The sequence below is a fragment of the Lichenostomus cassidix genome, chromosome 4A (genome assembly GCF_008360975.1).
Source record: "Lichenostomus cassidix isolate B80296 chromosome 4A, HeHo_3.0, whole genome shotgun sequence".
Classification (NCBI taxonomy): Eukaryota; Metazoa; Chordata; class Aves; order Passeriformes; family Meliphagidae; genus Lichenostomus; species Lichenostomus cassidix.
In genome coordinates this window covers 13998343-14009184 of record NC_139485.1, presented here as the reverse complement: position 1 = coordinate 14009184, position 10842 = coordinate 13998343, and the positions used below count along the sequence as shown (strand labels likewise).

Sequence of the window (10842 nt, the reverse complement as noted above, 5' to 3'; positions counted from 1 at the left end):
TGGCAACGGCCGGGGCGGGGGCCGGGCTGCCGGGGAGGGCGGTTGCTATGGCGACGGGAGGGCGGTTGCCGTGGTGATGGGGAGGGAGGTTGCCGTGGCGACCGGGCGGCCTCCGGGGCGAGGATGCTGCGGTTTGTAGCGGGATGTGCCCGGGATGGTTGTACCGGGATTGTCGCATGCTGTACCGGGATGCATCATGCTGTAGCTTGGCTGGAGCCCGCTGTACCGGGGGTGATTGAAGCAGAAGGGGTCTGGCTGTCCCAGAGGTGACTGTGCTGGGGTTGGACCCAGCTGTACCAGGATGCAGCCAGCCGGACCTTGGATGTGTCCAGCCGGGAGCGGCTCCAGCAGGTCCTGCCTCAGCCTCAGCCCCCCCTGCACAAAAGCACCGTCTGCTCCCCCCCAGCACAACACAGAGCCTGCACCGGGCCACCGGGTGGGTTTATTGGTATCAGTCACAGTCACAGAGCTGTGCACAGCACGGGCAGGTGACAGCCACGCTGGTGACGCGCTCGGCCGGGGCCATCGCACCCGCCCTGTCCCTGTCCCTGCGCTGGCACCCATGGGAACAGGGAGCACCGTGGGGTTTTCCAGCGTGGCGGTTCCGGGATGAGCTGCAGCAGCTCGCACCACACTACCAGGGCTTGGAGTGGGTGCTGGGGGCCTGGGGAGGAGGGGGAACCTATAGGGACCGTGAGGGGTGCTGAGGGGTCCTGGCCAGGTGTGGCACAGAAGGGACACTACGGGCGGCAGCCCCAGATTGGGGGGTGGGGGGCCGGGGGCTTAGCTCTACTCTTTCTCAGCTTCCTCCTTCTCATCTTCATCATCCTTCTCTCCCTTGAGCTTCTGGCGAGCAAATTCCTCGATGACAATGTCCTCCTCGCTGGAAGGGAGAGCAGAGCACGGTGAGCACACAGTAGGAGGGAAAATCCCTGCTGAGCCCAAGCCCTACCCCTCATGGGGACAATGCAGTGGCCACCCTGGCTCTGTCGCTCGACAGTGAACACTCAGGTCATTGTGAGGCAGAGCCTGACCCCAGCACACCAACCCAGACCCCATCACTGCAAGCCTGTGTGACCTGAGGAGTAGGTCCTACAGCTTCTGGTTGGTTTTAACACATTTTGGATTTCCAAGGGACAAAAAAGGGAAGGAAAGCAAAGAGCTGAGTTACCTCCTTGAGAAAGATGAGCAGCAAGTAACACCAAGGGAGAGCACAAAGTGAAAAGTAGGGAAGAAAATGGAAAAAAAGAGTCAGCAAAAGAGATTACAAAAGCTTGGGAATGTGAAATGATTTCACAAAACCTACATGGAGCCATGGTGGATACAGACCAAGAGATTTCCTCTTTGGAAATTTAAATATTCTTGCTGAGCTGGGAAAGGGATTGTGTAAAAGGGATTGGTGTGAAAGCCTGGAGTTGCAGCCTGGTTTTCCAGACCCCAAATCCCAGTGCTCATGTCCTGCTGCAGGGTGTAACCAGCCACAAAACCTCTGAGGTTTTCCAAGGCCATAGCTGTCAGGAATGGGTTTGGCACTGCAGCTTCCCAGAGAGAAGCAGGCCCAACTGTGGCTTCAGCTGGAATAAGCTGATGCGGGAGAAGAAGAGGCCTCTGGTTTTGGGGAATGTGTAGGGACACAGGGATGTGCTTCCAGCAGGGGGACCAAGACCATAGGGACATTTTTTTCAGTGGTGGCACTTGTGGCTGGAAGACACTGCCAGTTCTGATGGACAGGGTGAGGTCTGGGCTTGCAGCTGCTGTTGCTGCAGCAAGGAGAGCTGTCAAATAAGCCCTGGAAGTTTGTAGAACACATCCAAATCCCAGGATTTAATTCCTCCTGCTGCCTCTGGGAGCGGCTGCTGTGACACAGGCTCAGGGCTTTGAGACCTGGGTGGTTTAACCCAAGGATGTAACCTCAAGCTGGAATGTCACATCCAGCTGTGATGGATCTGTGTGGTTTGTGTGTTAGAGGGAATGTCTCTTTACCTTGGCTTAGCTGCATTCCAGTGATAAGCACGGGGAGAGAGGGATGGGGAGAGAAAACATGTGCAGGTTAGTACAGAAAGGACATTGCAACTAACAGCTCTCCTTAATGCTCAGCTGTTTTCCTGGAAAGAGGGACATTGGGAAGGGTGCTGTGGGGAGGACATCTCCCACCCTGCTCCAGGACAGTGGGACAGCTGTGCCCATCCTCTGGGAAAACTGCTCCCACCCCACTCCAGGACAGTGGGGCAGCTGTGCCCATCCCACAGAGGGCAGAGCAGGGCCCTTGGCACTGAGGCAGCTGCACCAGAGTTGTTTTCACCAGTTTCCCCCCGAGCCACAAGTGCCTCTTCCCCACTGAATTTCAGCAGCATCCCACACACAACTCACAATCGTCAGGCTTCGGGTGCATGAGGATGACGGGCATCTCCACCCCAACATCACTGAAAGGAAAAGCAGCTCTGTCACTAATCCTGCCCAGCACAGCACTGTGCCCAGGCCCACAGGCAGCTCCACTTACCTGGCAGTGAGATCCCCCAGGATGCTGTGGCAGCAGGAGAGAAGGGACAGAAATGAGCCAAGGCAGAGGAGGAAAGCTGTTAGACTGTGCTTTATACTGAAGTGGAAGATAGTTGATATGTGCAGTGGGGTGGGGGACAGAGAGCAGCCCAGTGCCCCCAGGGGAGCAGGGCAGGGATGAGGGGGCCCATGGTGTGAGTCTCCTCTCCTTTCCCCAGGGGTACAAAATCCCCCAGCACAGTCCAAGATGATGATCCCTGATTCCCATGCCCACAGAACCTCACCCTCCTCGGGACACCACCAGGTTGACCTTCACTTTGTAGGACACCAGGATGCCCAGCACCTCCTTGTCCATGCCGGGTCTCAGGCTAGGAAAAAGGCAGAGAGGAGCAGTGAGAGGGCAGTGCTGCCTGCAGACCCCATCCACTCCCCCACAGCAGCTCCCAGGGTTTATCTGTGTTGTGCCACACGTGGGATGCACTAGGCTTTAGCAGGAGAGGAAAACTGGAGAAGAGAGGGGAGGGCATTTGGGTGAAGCTGCAGAGCAGCTTCTGGAGGCCCTTTCCAAGGCAAGGCCCAGTTCTGCAGAGGGATCCAGGAGCTTTGAGCAACACTGGAACTGGGAAGCTCCATCTCTCCTACAGGATGGAGAGGTGTCAGTGTCATAAAATCCCTACGTTTTCCAGCTGGATGGGGTGGGCTCAGGCACAGAGGGCATGGGGACCCTTGGAGGGAGCCCAGAGCATCCTGAGCAGGGGGAAGAGGGGGGAAGGCATGGTGGGGAGCAGAGGGAGCCCACCCAGCTCTTACATGGTGGTGGAGGCCAGGTTGGTGTCCTCATGCTTGAGTTTGCCATCGAGAGCCAGGCCTCGCTTCTGGCGGTTGGACGAGAGCAGGGGAGTCACCGAGTACGTTTTGGAGAAGGTGGAATTGGCAGCCACAGTCTCACTGGAAGGGTGGCAGAGGAGAGCTCAGAGCCTGGGGGTGCTCAGAACCACAGCACCACAGCACAGACCAGCCCTGCCCTCCCCATGCAGCTCCTGTGCCATTTCCTCCTTTCGTTCCCTCCTTTTGTTCCCCTCTACAACCACTTCTTTTTTTCCCCCCACCTTTGCTCCTTCCCTCCTCATGCTCAGCAGGGCAGAGGATGTCTCTGGCCTCAAAAATGCAAAGTGAGGAGAGGAAGAAGAGCAGCTGTGCACCTTCCCCAGGGACCCTCCCAGCCACCACCAGCTTGTGCTGGGGGGATGCTGTCCACGACCTTCTGTCTCTTCTTCTTCCTCTGCACCTGCTCTTCTGACCCAGCAATCTCTGCTACTTGGTGTAAAACTGTCTCATATCCCCTCTCCTGTCCTCCTCCTCCTCATTTCTCTCCCTCCCTCTCTGAGACGCCACTTCACCTCCAGCCCCTTGTCCCTTACTTTATCTCCTCCATGCACACAGTCTTCGTGTATTTATCCAGGGAGTACAGGACCACGTCTGTGATCTGATCCACTGGGGACAGACAAGGGGGAGCAGTGTTGGTGATACAGCAGAGGCCCATGGTCCCCATCTGTGACAGGATGTGATGGGTGCTGGGACATGTCCCTTCTGCCCCCTCTCACCTGCGATCTTAATTTTTTTCACAACCTTGTTGGTGGTGTTGTTGATGTTGACAGTCACATTGATGGGTTCCCCGTGGTAGTAGATCTGCAGCGGGAAGAGGCTCAGTGATGTGACCAGAAATCCTGGTCCCCATCCCTGGGGGGACAATGTCCCTACTGACCTCCCTATCCAGGGAAGCTTCGAGGTGCAGAGGCTTGTCTGACATCATGAACTGCCGGGTGGTCTCGGCTTTCGGGGCTGGCCCTGTCTGCAGCGGGGCAAACTGGACCTTGCGGATGATGAGGCGCACAGAGTTCCTGTGGGGACAGAGGTGGCACCCCCAGTGTCACCCACAGCGTCAACAAGGTCACAGGCACTCTTTGGGGACATCCCAGTGTCTCCAGATAAAGGGTTGCAGCTGGCTCTTAGGAGAGGACATAGGGACCACAACCCAAATTTTGGGCAGAGTTCCCCATACAAGCATGGCACAGGCTGACAGAAGGTTCTCAGCCTGACCCCTCAGCTGGTCACCCCAAAAAAGTCCTGTGGTTTGGTGTTAGGGCCAAAAGCAGGGAAAGGGGTCTCCTGAAAATACCTCTTGTGAATTTTCTCCTCCAGATTTTCAGCACAAAATCCTTTGACCTCGAAGTCCACACCACAGGCCTGGGGGAAGACACATGGTCAGTGAGCAGGAGGGGCTCAGAGCTGCTTGAGTTTTAGGTTCCTTTTCTTCCTTCCTCCACTGCATTCCCAGAGACCCTGGCACTGACTCCAGCCATCCTTCCTCTCTCACCCCGTGGGCCATAAGCATAAATTCTCTTTTTAAGCACCCCACAACTCAACCCCCTGCCAGGGAGGACAGTCCAGGGCATGCAGGTTGGGGACAGCAGCTCACCTTTCCCACATCATCTGGCCCGGGCTGGAGGGTGATGGAGCAGGGCAGGTTGGTGGCAATCTGGGCAGAGCAGGGAAACAGAGAAAAAAGGGAATAAATGGTGTGCCCAGAGCTGACATCACGGAGCTGCATGACCAGGAGGGGCTGAGCACCCTCTACCTCAAAGGTGAAGGGGTAGGCATTCTCCCCAAGCTTCTTCATCAACTTCTCCTGCAGAGGAGTGAGGGTTTTGGGGGCCTGGTCGGGCACAGGTGGGTACAGCTGGGTGGTCAGCACGTAGATGTCCTTCCTGAAGGTCAGGCCGATCACGTCGAGGTCATCGCGGCCGTAGCGGAAGGCGCAGGTCAGCGTCACGTACACTGAGCCAGGGAGAGCAGGGGAAGGGTGGGATGGAGGGAGGGCACAGGGGGTGAAAAAAGAGGGAAGAATTTCAAAAACTGTTCAGCAGAAATGAGACTTCTCAAGACCTCAGACACTAAATATGAACAGGATCCCTCGAGTCCTTTGCTGCTGTGGCCCCCACAGACAATGAGCTGTAGATGACATGGAACAGCTTTAACCTGAGCACAGCCCCAGGCTGCTCCTGAGCTTTCAACTGGTTTCATCCCCTCCCCTCATGCTGCATTTCTGTATCAATACCTTTTCTGTCCTTTAGGTACTCCGGGTCGATCAAGCAGACACCATCTGCAAACAAGCAAAGGAGAAGGACTGGTGAGCTCAGCTGCCTGGGAAGAGCTTTAAAACACAGCTTTTTAAACCCAAATAATCCACTTTGCAGCTGGAGGGTGACTGAGAGGAGCTGGTCAGGGGGATGGTGATGCCTCCTCCAACATCTCCATCAGCAGCGTGGCTGGGCTGTTTTGCAAAGGGACTTTGTCCCTTTCCCCACTATTTTTCCTAAGGATATTTGCAAGAAAACATGGTGTTAGCTCCTCCAGAGCTGCTCCTCCTGCTCTATCAGCAGCCCCAACACTGGGACCAGTCTCCCCAACCTCTCCTGGCTGTACTTCCCCCTCAGTGCTGGGCACAGCCCCACTCACCTACAGATTCCACTGAATCCACATGATCCACAAAGTCTCTCTTCCCCAGGTAGATGGAAAGCTGGTGACAGCACATGGGGAAAGGGAGGAAGGAAACAAAACAAGTTAATGTTTGTCATCGAATTGGCCCAAACTTTGAATCCCTGAGTTGTGCCATGGGGTTTGTCACCAGGTTGGACCAGGATCACCTTTAAGGGGACATATCAGGGTATTTTTTAATTTCTGTTTTGAAAAGCCAGTCCTGCAGTGGCATCGTGGCACGTCTAGGAATCAACCAGATTTCAAAGGGAAGGCAGATCCAGCCTGGATCCTGTGGGCAGATCCAGCCCAGAGGGATCCCAGCAGAGCCCAAACCTTGGGCTGGCCACACGAGGGGACAGGGCACACAGACTCACCTTGCTGTTGGGGCTGGTCTTCTTGAAAACCCTGTGGAGAAAACAGAGACAAATATTTGGGAATGCCTTGGAGAAGGCTGGATGGGGCACAGGGAGATGATGGGCTGCCCTACAAATGTGGTGCATCACCAAGAGCTACACCAGGGTGTCCTGTCCCTGGGAATTACATGTCCTGCAAATTCAGAGCCCAACACACCCTGTCTGGCTACCCCAGGATGTTCTCCCAAGCTCAGGGTGACCATGGAGGAGTGGGTGGATTTTGTGTTTTACGGGCAGGTGAGAAAGACCAACGCAGAGGAGATGGGGCTTTGTTGGCTCCATCAGAGCTCCATGTAAGTTCACATTCCAGGTCCTTGGAGCAGCAGCTGGGGGGAGCTGGGATCTTGTTTTCACCCACTGCTCCCACTCTGCAGTGCCCTGCTCCAGCCCAATTCCAGAGAAATAAATCAATAAATATACTTACTTTGATCCGTCTGCCATTTCAAGTCAGCACAGTAATCTCCAGGTGGGAATCTGTGGGAGAGACAGGGGAAGTGCTGGGTGAAATGGTGGGAAAGAGGTAGCCCCAGCCAGGGCCATCATCCAACATTCTGCACATCCCAAAAAACTTCAGAGCCTTTGGGATACAGGGCTGTCACCTTTTCAGAGCTTGGGAGCTCCTGGTTTGGCTTTGGGGTGGCACATGGGAGCTGAGCCAGCTCCTTGTTCCCGGCCAAAAAGGTGATGAAGTGGGAGAGAAAATGGGAAAGTGTTGCCCCAGAAAATAGGAAGAACAGGGGTGATTCCCAATGGAGTAAGTCTGAGACTGGGAAAGGCAAGAAAATAAACAAAAGGCCTTACAGAATCTCAATTTTAATGATTTTTCCTGCCTGCTGGAAATTGGCTGTCATGGCTCAGTGGTAGGAATGGGCTGATTTTGTCCTGTCACTCACAGGAAAGTGAGGAAAATACAGAAAAAAAGGTGAAAGGAAGATGAACTGCTCCATGGAAAGATGGGTCTGGGGGCAAAGAGTCCCTCCATGCCCATGCCTTTATGCTGGGAATGAGGCTGGGGCTGCCCAGCCCTGCCCAAGTTCTACTGGCTCAAGCCTGTGTCCAGAAGGAACCTGTAAAGATCTCATGATCAGCAGCTGATTCTGTGGGATATTAGATGGGATGAGCTCAGCCTCTTAAGGATAGACAGCTCTGACACAAGCACAGCTTAAGCCCAGGCAGGATTTTAAGCCCCAGGGGCACGTGGACAGAGCTGCCTCTGAACACAACCACAGGGAAGCTGGTGAGAGAGAAGGAATTGCCATGGGGATGAGGAGATGATTCTCTTCCCCATGGGAAGACAAGGGAGTGGTCCCAAGCTCAGGATCTTTGGCACCCTCAGGTGCTGTGGGGTGTGAAGTTTGGGAATCCTCACCTGCAGGGTGAGAAGGTGCAAAGGCAGTGGGAGCAGAGCTTGGCCCCCTCCAGACCCCAGGAACTGGGGATGAGGCAATGAAAGGTGGAGGGGAGAAGAGTTGAACTTCTCCTCTGCATCTCCCAAGCCACAAAAAGGGAACTCAGACCCTTCTTGGCTTGGCTCAGCTGTCCCATGCCACTAGGCAACCCCTGTGCCGTATCCTTTGGCCATGATGGAATCCTTTTTGTCCACATTTTGCCCATTTTCCAGCTCCAAACCACTCTCCTTCCAGCCCCAATTCAGCACCAGTGTTTTCCAAACCCTCAGCACCCCGAAGCACTGGCAGGGCCCAGGCAGCACTCACCTGGCAGCTGGATGGAGAGACAGATGTTCTCCTCTTCCTCTCCCAGCACGTCCCAGTGCCACCCAGTCACTACGGGCTGCTCCCAGTCCTGCAGCTTCTTATATCCCCCTCGGGCTGTCCCTCCCCTGGCATCTGATCTCACCCACTCAGCCTTGGCCAGGGCTGCAGGGGGTGTGTGTCTGTGTGTGAGTGCTCCGTGGGAGAGGGACTTGCGGGAAGAATCCTATTAGTTGATTAATTGGGGAGACGCTTCATGAGTAAGAGTGGCCTATAAATAGATCTCTTGCTGGAGCCTTGGGAAAGCAGCTTAGGGGGATTGGCAAAGAGGGCTTAGGAGCAAGGTGATGGTAATTGAGGTGGAAGCTCTGCTCCTGGTGGGAAGGTGGGAAGGGGTGTGGATTCCCACAGGGGCTCTCTGCAGCTGCTCCCATGGCAAGGGGAGATGGGCTTGGCATAGGGTTGGATGGAGATGGAAGAGATGGAGGGAGCAGCCTGGTGTTCTTCCTCCCTCACACACCTTCCTGGCTGGATAACAGATGGATGGAGGCACAAGCAGCTTCCTGCATGGCCAACGTGCCCATGTGGTTGGTCACCTAGGGGTGACTTGCCGTGGCCCAGGTCACACAGGACACCCTCCCCATGGGGACACTGCTGTGCAAGGTGATGGGGTGAAGGCAGGATTCACCCTCCCTGAACCATGAGGGAAGGACCAGCCACTGTCCCCAACACAGCCTGCTCAGCCCAGCATCATTTCATAACTCCCAGGCTGGCCTCGCCTGACCCGATTAACGCATCATTAACTCCAGGTTTGCTGCTGCAAAGAGAAGACCGTGGAAAGCTCAGAGTGGCTCTGCCTTATGGCTGCCAGGCGAGCAGAATTCCCACTGCAACCCTGCCTCAGCCACAGATGGTGTGTGGGATCCCTCTCCTGTGGGAAGGGTTGTGGGACTGGCACTAGGGATGGGGCACAGGGACAGCCCAGGGTGGCTGCAAACTGCTCCAGCAAGGCCCCACTCACCCTCCTCACCTCCACCATCCCTCAAGCCCTTCCTCTGGGGCTGCACTTGGCTCTGGCTCAGTCCCAGAGCTGAGCACTGAGGCCAGGATGTTCCTGATGAGAGCTGTGCCTCCACCCAAGAGCTGCCAGCAACCTCCTCCCGAGACCCTGCATCAGCTCAACAACCTTTACCACCTGGGTACCAACTCCTCCCAAACACAGCTCGCCTGTTCCCCCTGGGCCACTGGGAGCCACCGGGGCATGCCAGCCCCAGCAGCCCCACTGCCAGGGCTTTAGCTGCCAGCACACGTTCCCTAGGGCTGGGACTTGTGATCTCTTTAATTGCACACAGGAGAGCTGCTTAGGTTCCAGATTAACGGGTGCTATTTCTGCCACAGTCAGGGGGACACGTGAACTGTGACCTTCACACTGTCAGGTGAAAGAGGAGGAGGAGGAAGAGGAGGAGGAGGCAGAGCCAGTCCCACCTGGACACCCTCTGCCCGGCCAGGACCCTGGGGCACGGAATCCTGAGCTTTGTGCCCTGGGGCAAGGAATCCTGAGCTTTGTTTGTGACTCCTCGTTATGCTCTTAATGAGGGCCCTGTCACCGGGGCCACCCATCAGCTCTGCAGTGTCTGCACAGTGTGGTGAGGATGGAGAGCAGGGCTGACCATGGGTCCCTTCAGCTCAGCCTAATGCCAGCTGGGTGGACTCAGCCTTGCCCAAGTCGGGGAGCAGATAATTCCCCTCCCCAAAACAGTGGTGAGATGGACAGCACCCACATCCCTTCCCACACTCATGCCATGCTCCAAACCAAGCACCAGCGAAGGAAGGAGGGTTCAAAATAATAGGGAAATGAAAGAGGTCTTCTTCCTTTTTCCTGTGTAATGAATGGCCAGAGGTTCTTCTCATCTCCTCATCCCTCCATCCCTCCACATCCATGCACTCTGTGAAGCACTGCTCAAACAGCCACTTCCAGAGGGGCAGGACACCAGCAGATGTGGGGCTGGTGGAGCATGGGGGAGCCTGGCTTCATCCCTCTGTCCCAATGGACAGTGCCCTGGAGCATCCTGCCTTGCCAGGGAAGGGTCATGGAGCTTCCTGCATCCACAGGGTCTGAAGGGAACCTTGGTGCAGCCAGAGCCCCCCAGCAACCTGGCCCTGGTGAGCCCACATTGCCTTCCCAAGCTCACCTGTGCCCAGGTGCTGGCAGAAATTCCAGGTGCCTCTGGCACTGTGCCAGCTCAGCCTCTGGCACTGCACACTGCAGCCACCTTACATAAACACACACAGCAAGCACTGCTGATTTCCCAAAGCCCCTCAGAGCTCCAGGGCTTCCTCTCCTGATCCGGATTAGGTGGCGTGGATGGCATTAATGGAGAGACAGGCACCTCCACGCCAGCTGGGAATTACTGCCATGCTGTTAAGTAACGGGAGAGAGCAGCACTGGCGGGACTGGGGGTCCAGCAGGATGGGGGTCTCCTGCACAAACCTGCCACCTCTGTGTGTCCCCATGGCAGGTGCTGGGCAGTGTTGCATGGGTTTCTGTGTAACCAGAACCACCAGCCCAAAATCAACTTCTCACTGGCCCAGCCACAGGTTCCTCTCGAGGCTGGGAACCCAGGAGGAAGCCTGGCAGGGGCTTTTGGCACGTCTGGGCTGGTGGGCTGGGGCAGGAA

At 56.0% G+C, this 10842-nt stretch overlaps 1 protein-coding gene and 1 long non-coding RNA gene across 4 annotated transcripts; one reads left to right on the top strand and one right to left on the bottom strand.

Moving 5' to 3' along the window:
- Window positions 1-422: 422 nt before the first annotated feature.
- ARR3 (arrestin 3) lies at window positions 423-9785 on the bottom strand. 3 transcript variants are annotated; one of them, XM_085060639.1, is made up of 18 exons: window positions 8168-9785; window positions 6877-6926; window positions 6414-6444; window positions 6019-6079; window positions 5618-5662; window positions 5138-5337; window positions 4979-5038; window positions 4679-4746; window positions 4265-4400; window positions 4104-4188; window positions 3921-3993; window positions 3310-3447; window positions 2784-2867; window positions 2501-2524; window positions 2371-2423; window positions 1984-1993; window positions 1172-1174; window positions 423-883 (listed from the first exon to the last, which is right to left on the bottom strand). In XM_085060639.1, the coding sequence occupies exons 2-18, from the start codon at window positions 6891-6893 to the stop codon at window positions 790-792; spliced, it is 1182 nt and encodes a 393-aa protein (XP_084916765.1). In that variant the 5' UTR covers window positions 6894-6926; window positions 8168-9785; the 3' UTR covers window positions 423-789. The 3 variants fall into 3 exon arrangements, with proteins under 3 accessions (XP_084916765.1, XP_084916764.1, XP_084916763.1); XM_085060638.1 differs by lacking the exons at window positions 1172-1174; window positions 1984-1993 and having other exon boundaries at window positions 8168-8390; window positions 9195-9780; XM_085060637.1 differs by lacking the exons at window positions 1172-1174; window positions 1984-1993 and having other exon boundaries at window positions 8168-9780.
- Window positions 879-6107, top strand: LOC146437541 (uncharacterized). The gene is made up of 3 exons (XR_014852273.1): window positions 879-1317; window positions 5634-5689; window positions 6068-6107. It is a non-coding gene; the product is annotated as an uncharacterized LOC146437541 (long non-coding RNA).
- Window positions 9786-10842: the final 1057 nt, after the last annotated feature.

What these genes read in the sequence shown, in the direction of transcription:
- ARR3 (XM_085060637.1), bottom strand. An exon ending in GAGGAGAAAATTCACAAGAG is followed by an intron (nt 4,401 to 4,678) that starts GTATTTTCAGGA and finishes CTGTCCCCACAG; the next exon opens with GAACTCTGTGCGCCTCATCA. An exon ending in GCACCCGAAGCCTGACGATT is followed by an intron (nt 884 to 2,370) that starts GTGAGTTGTGTG and finishes TCTCCCTTCCAG; the next exon opens with CGAGGAGGACATTGTCATCG.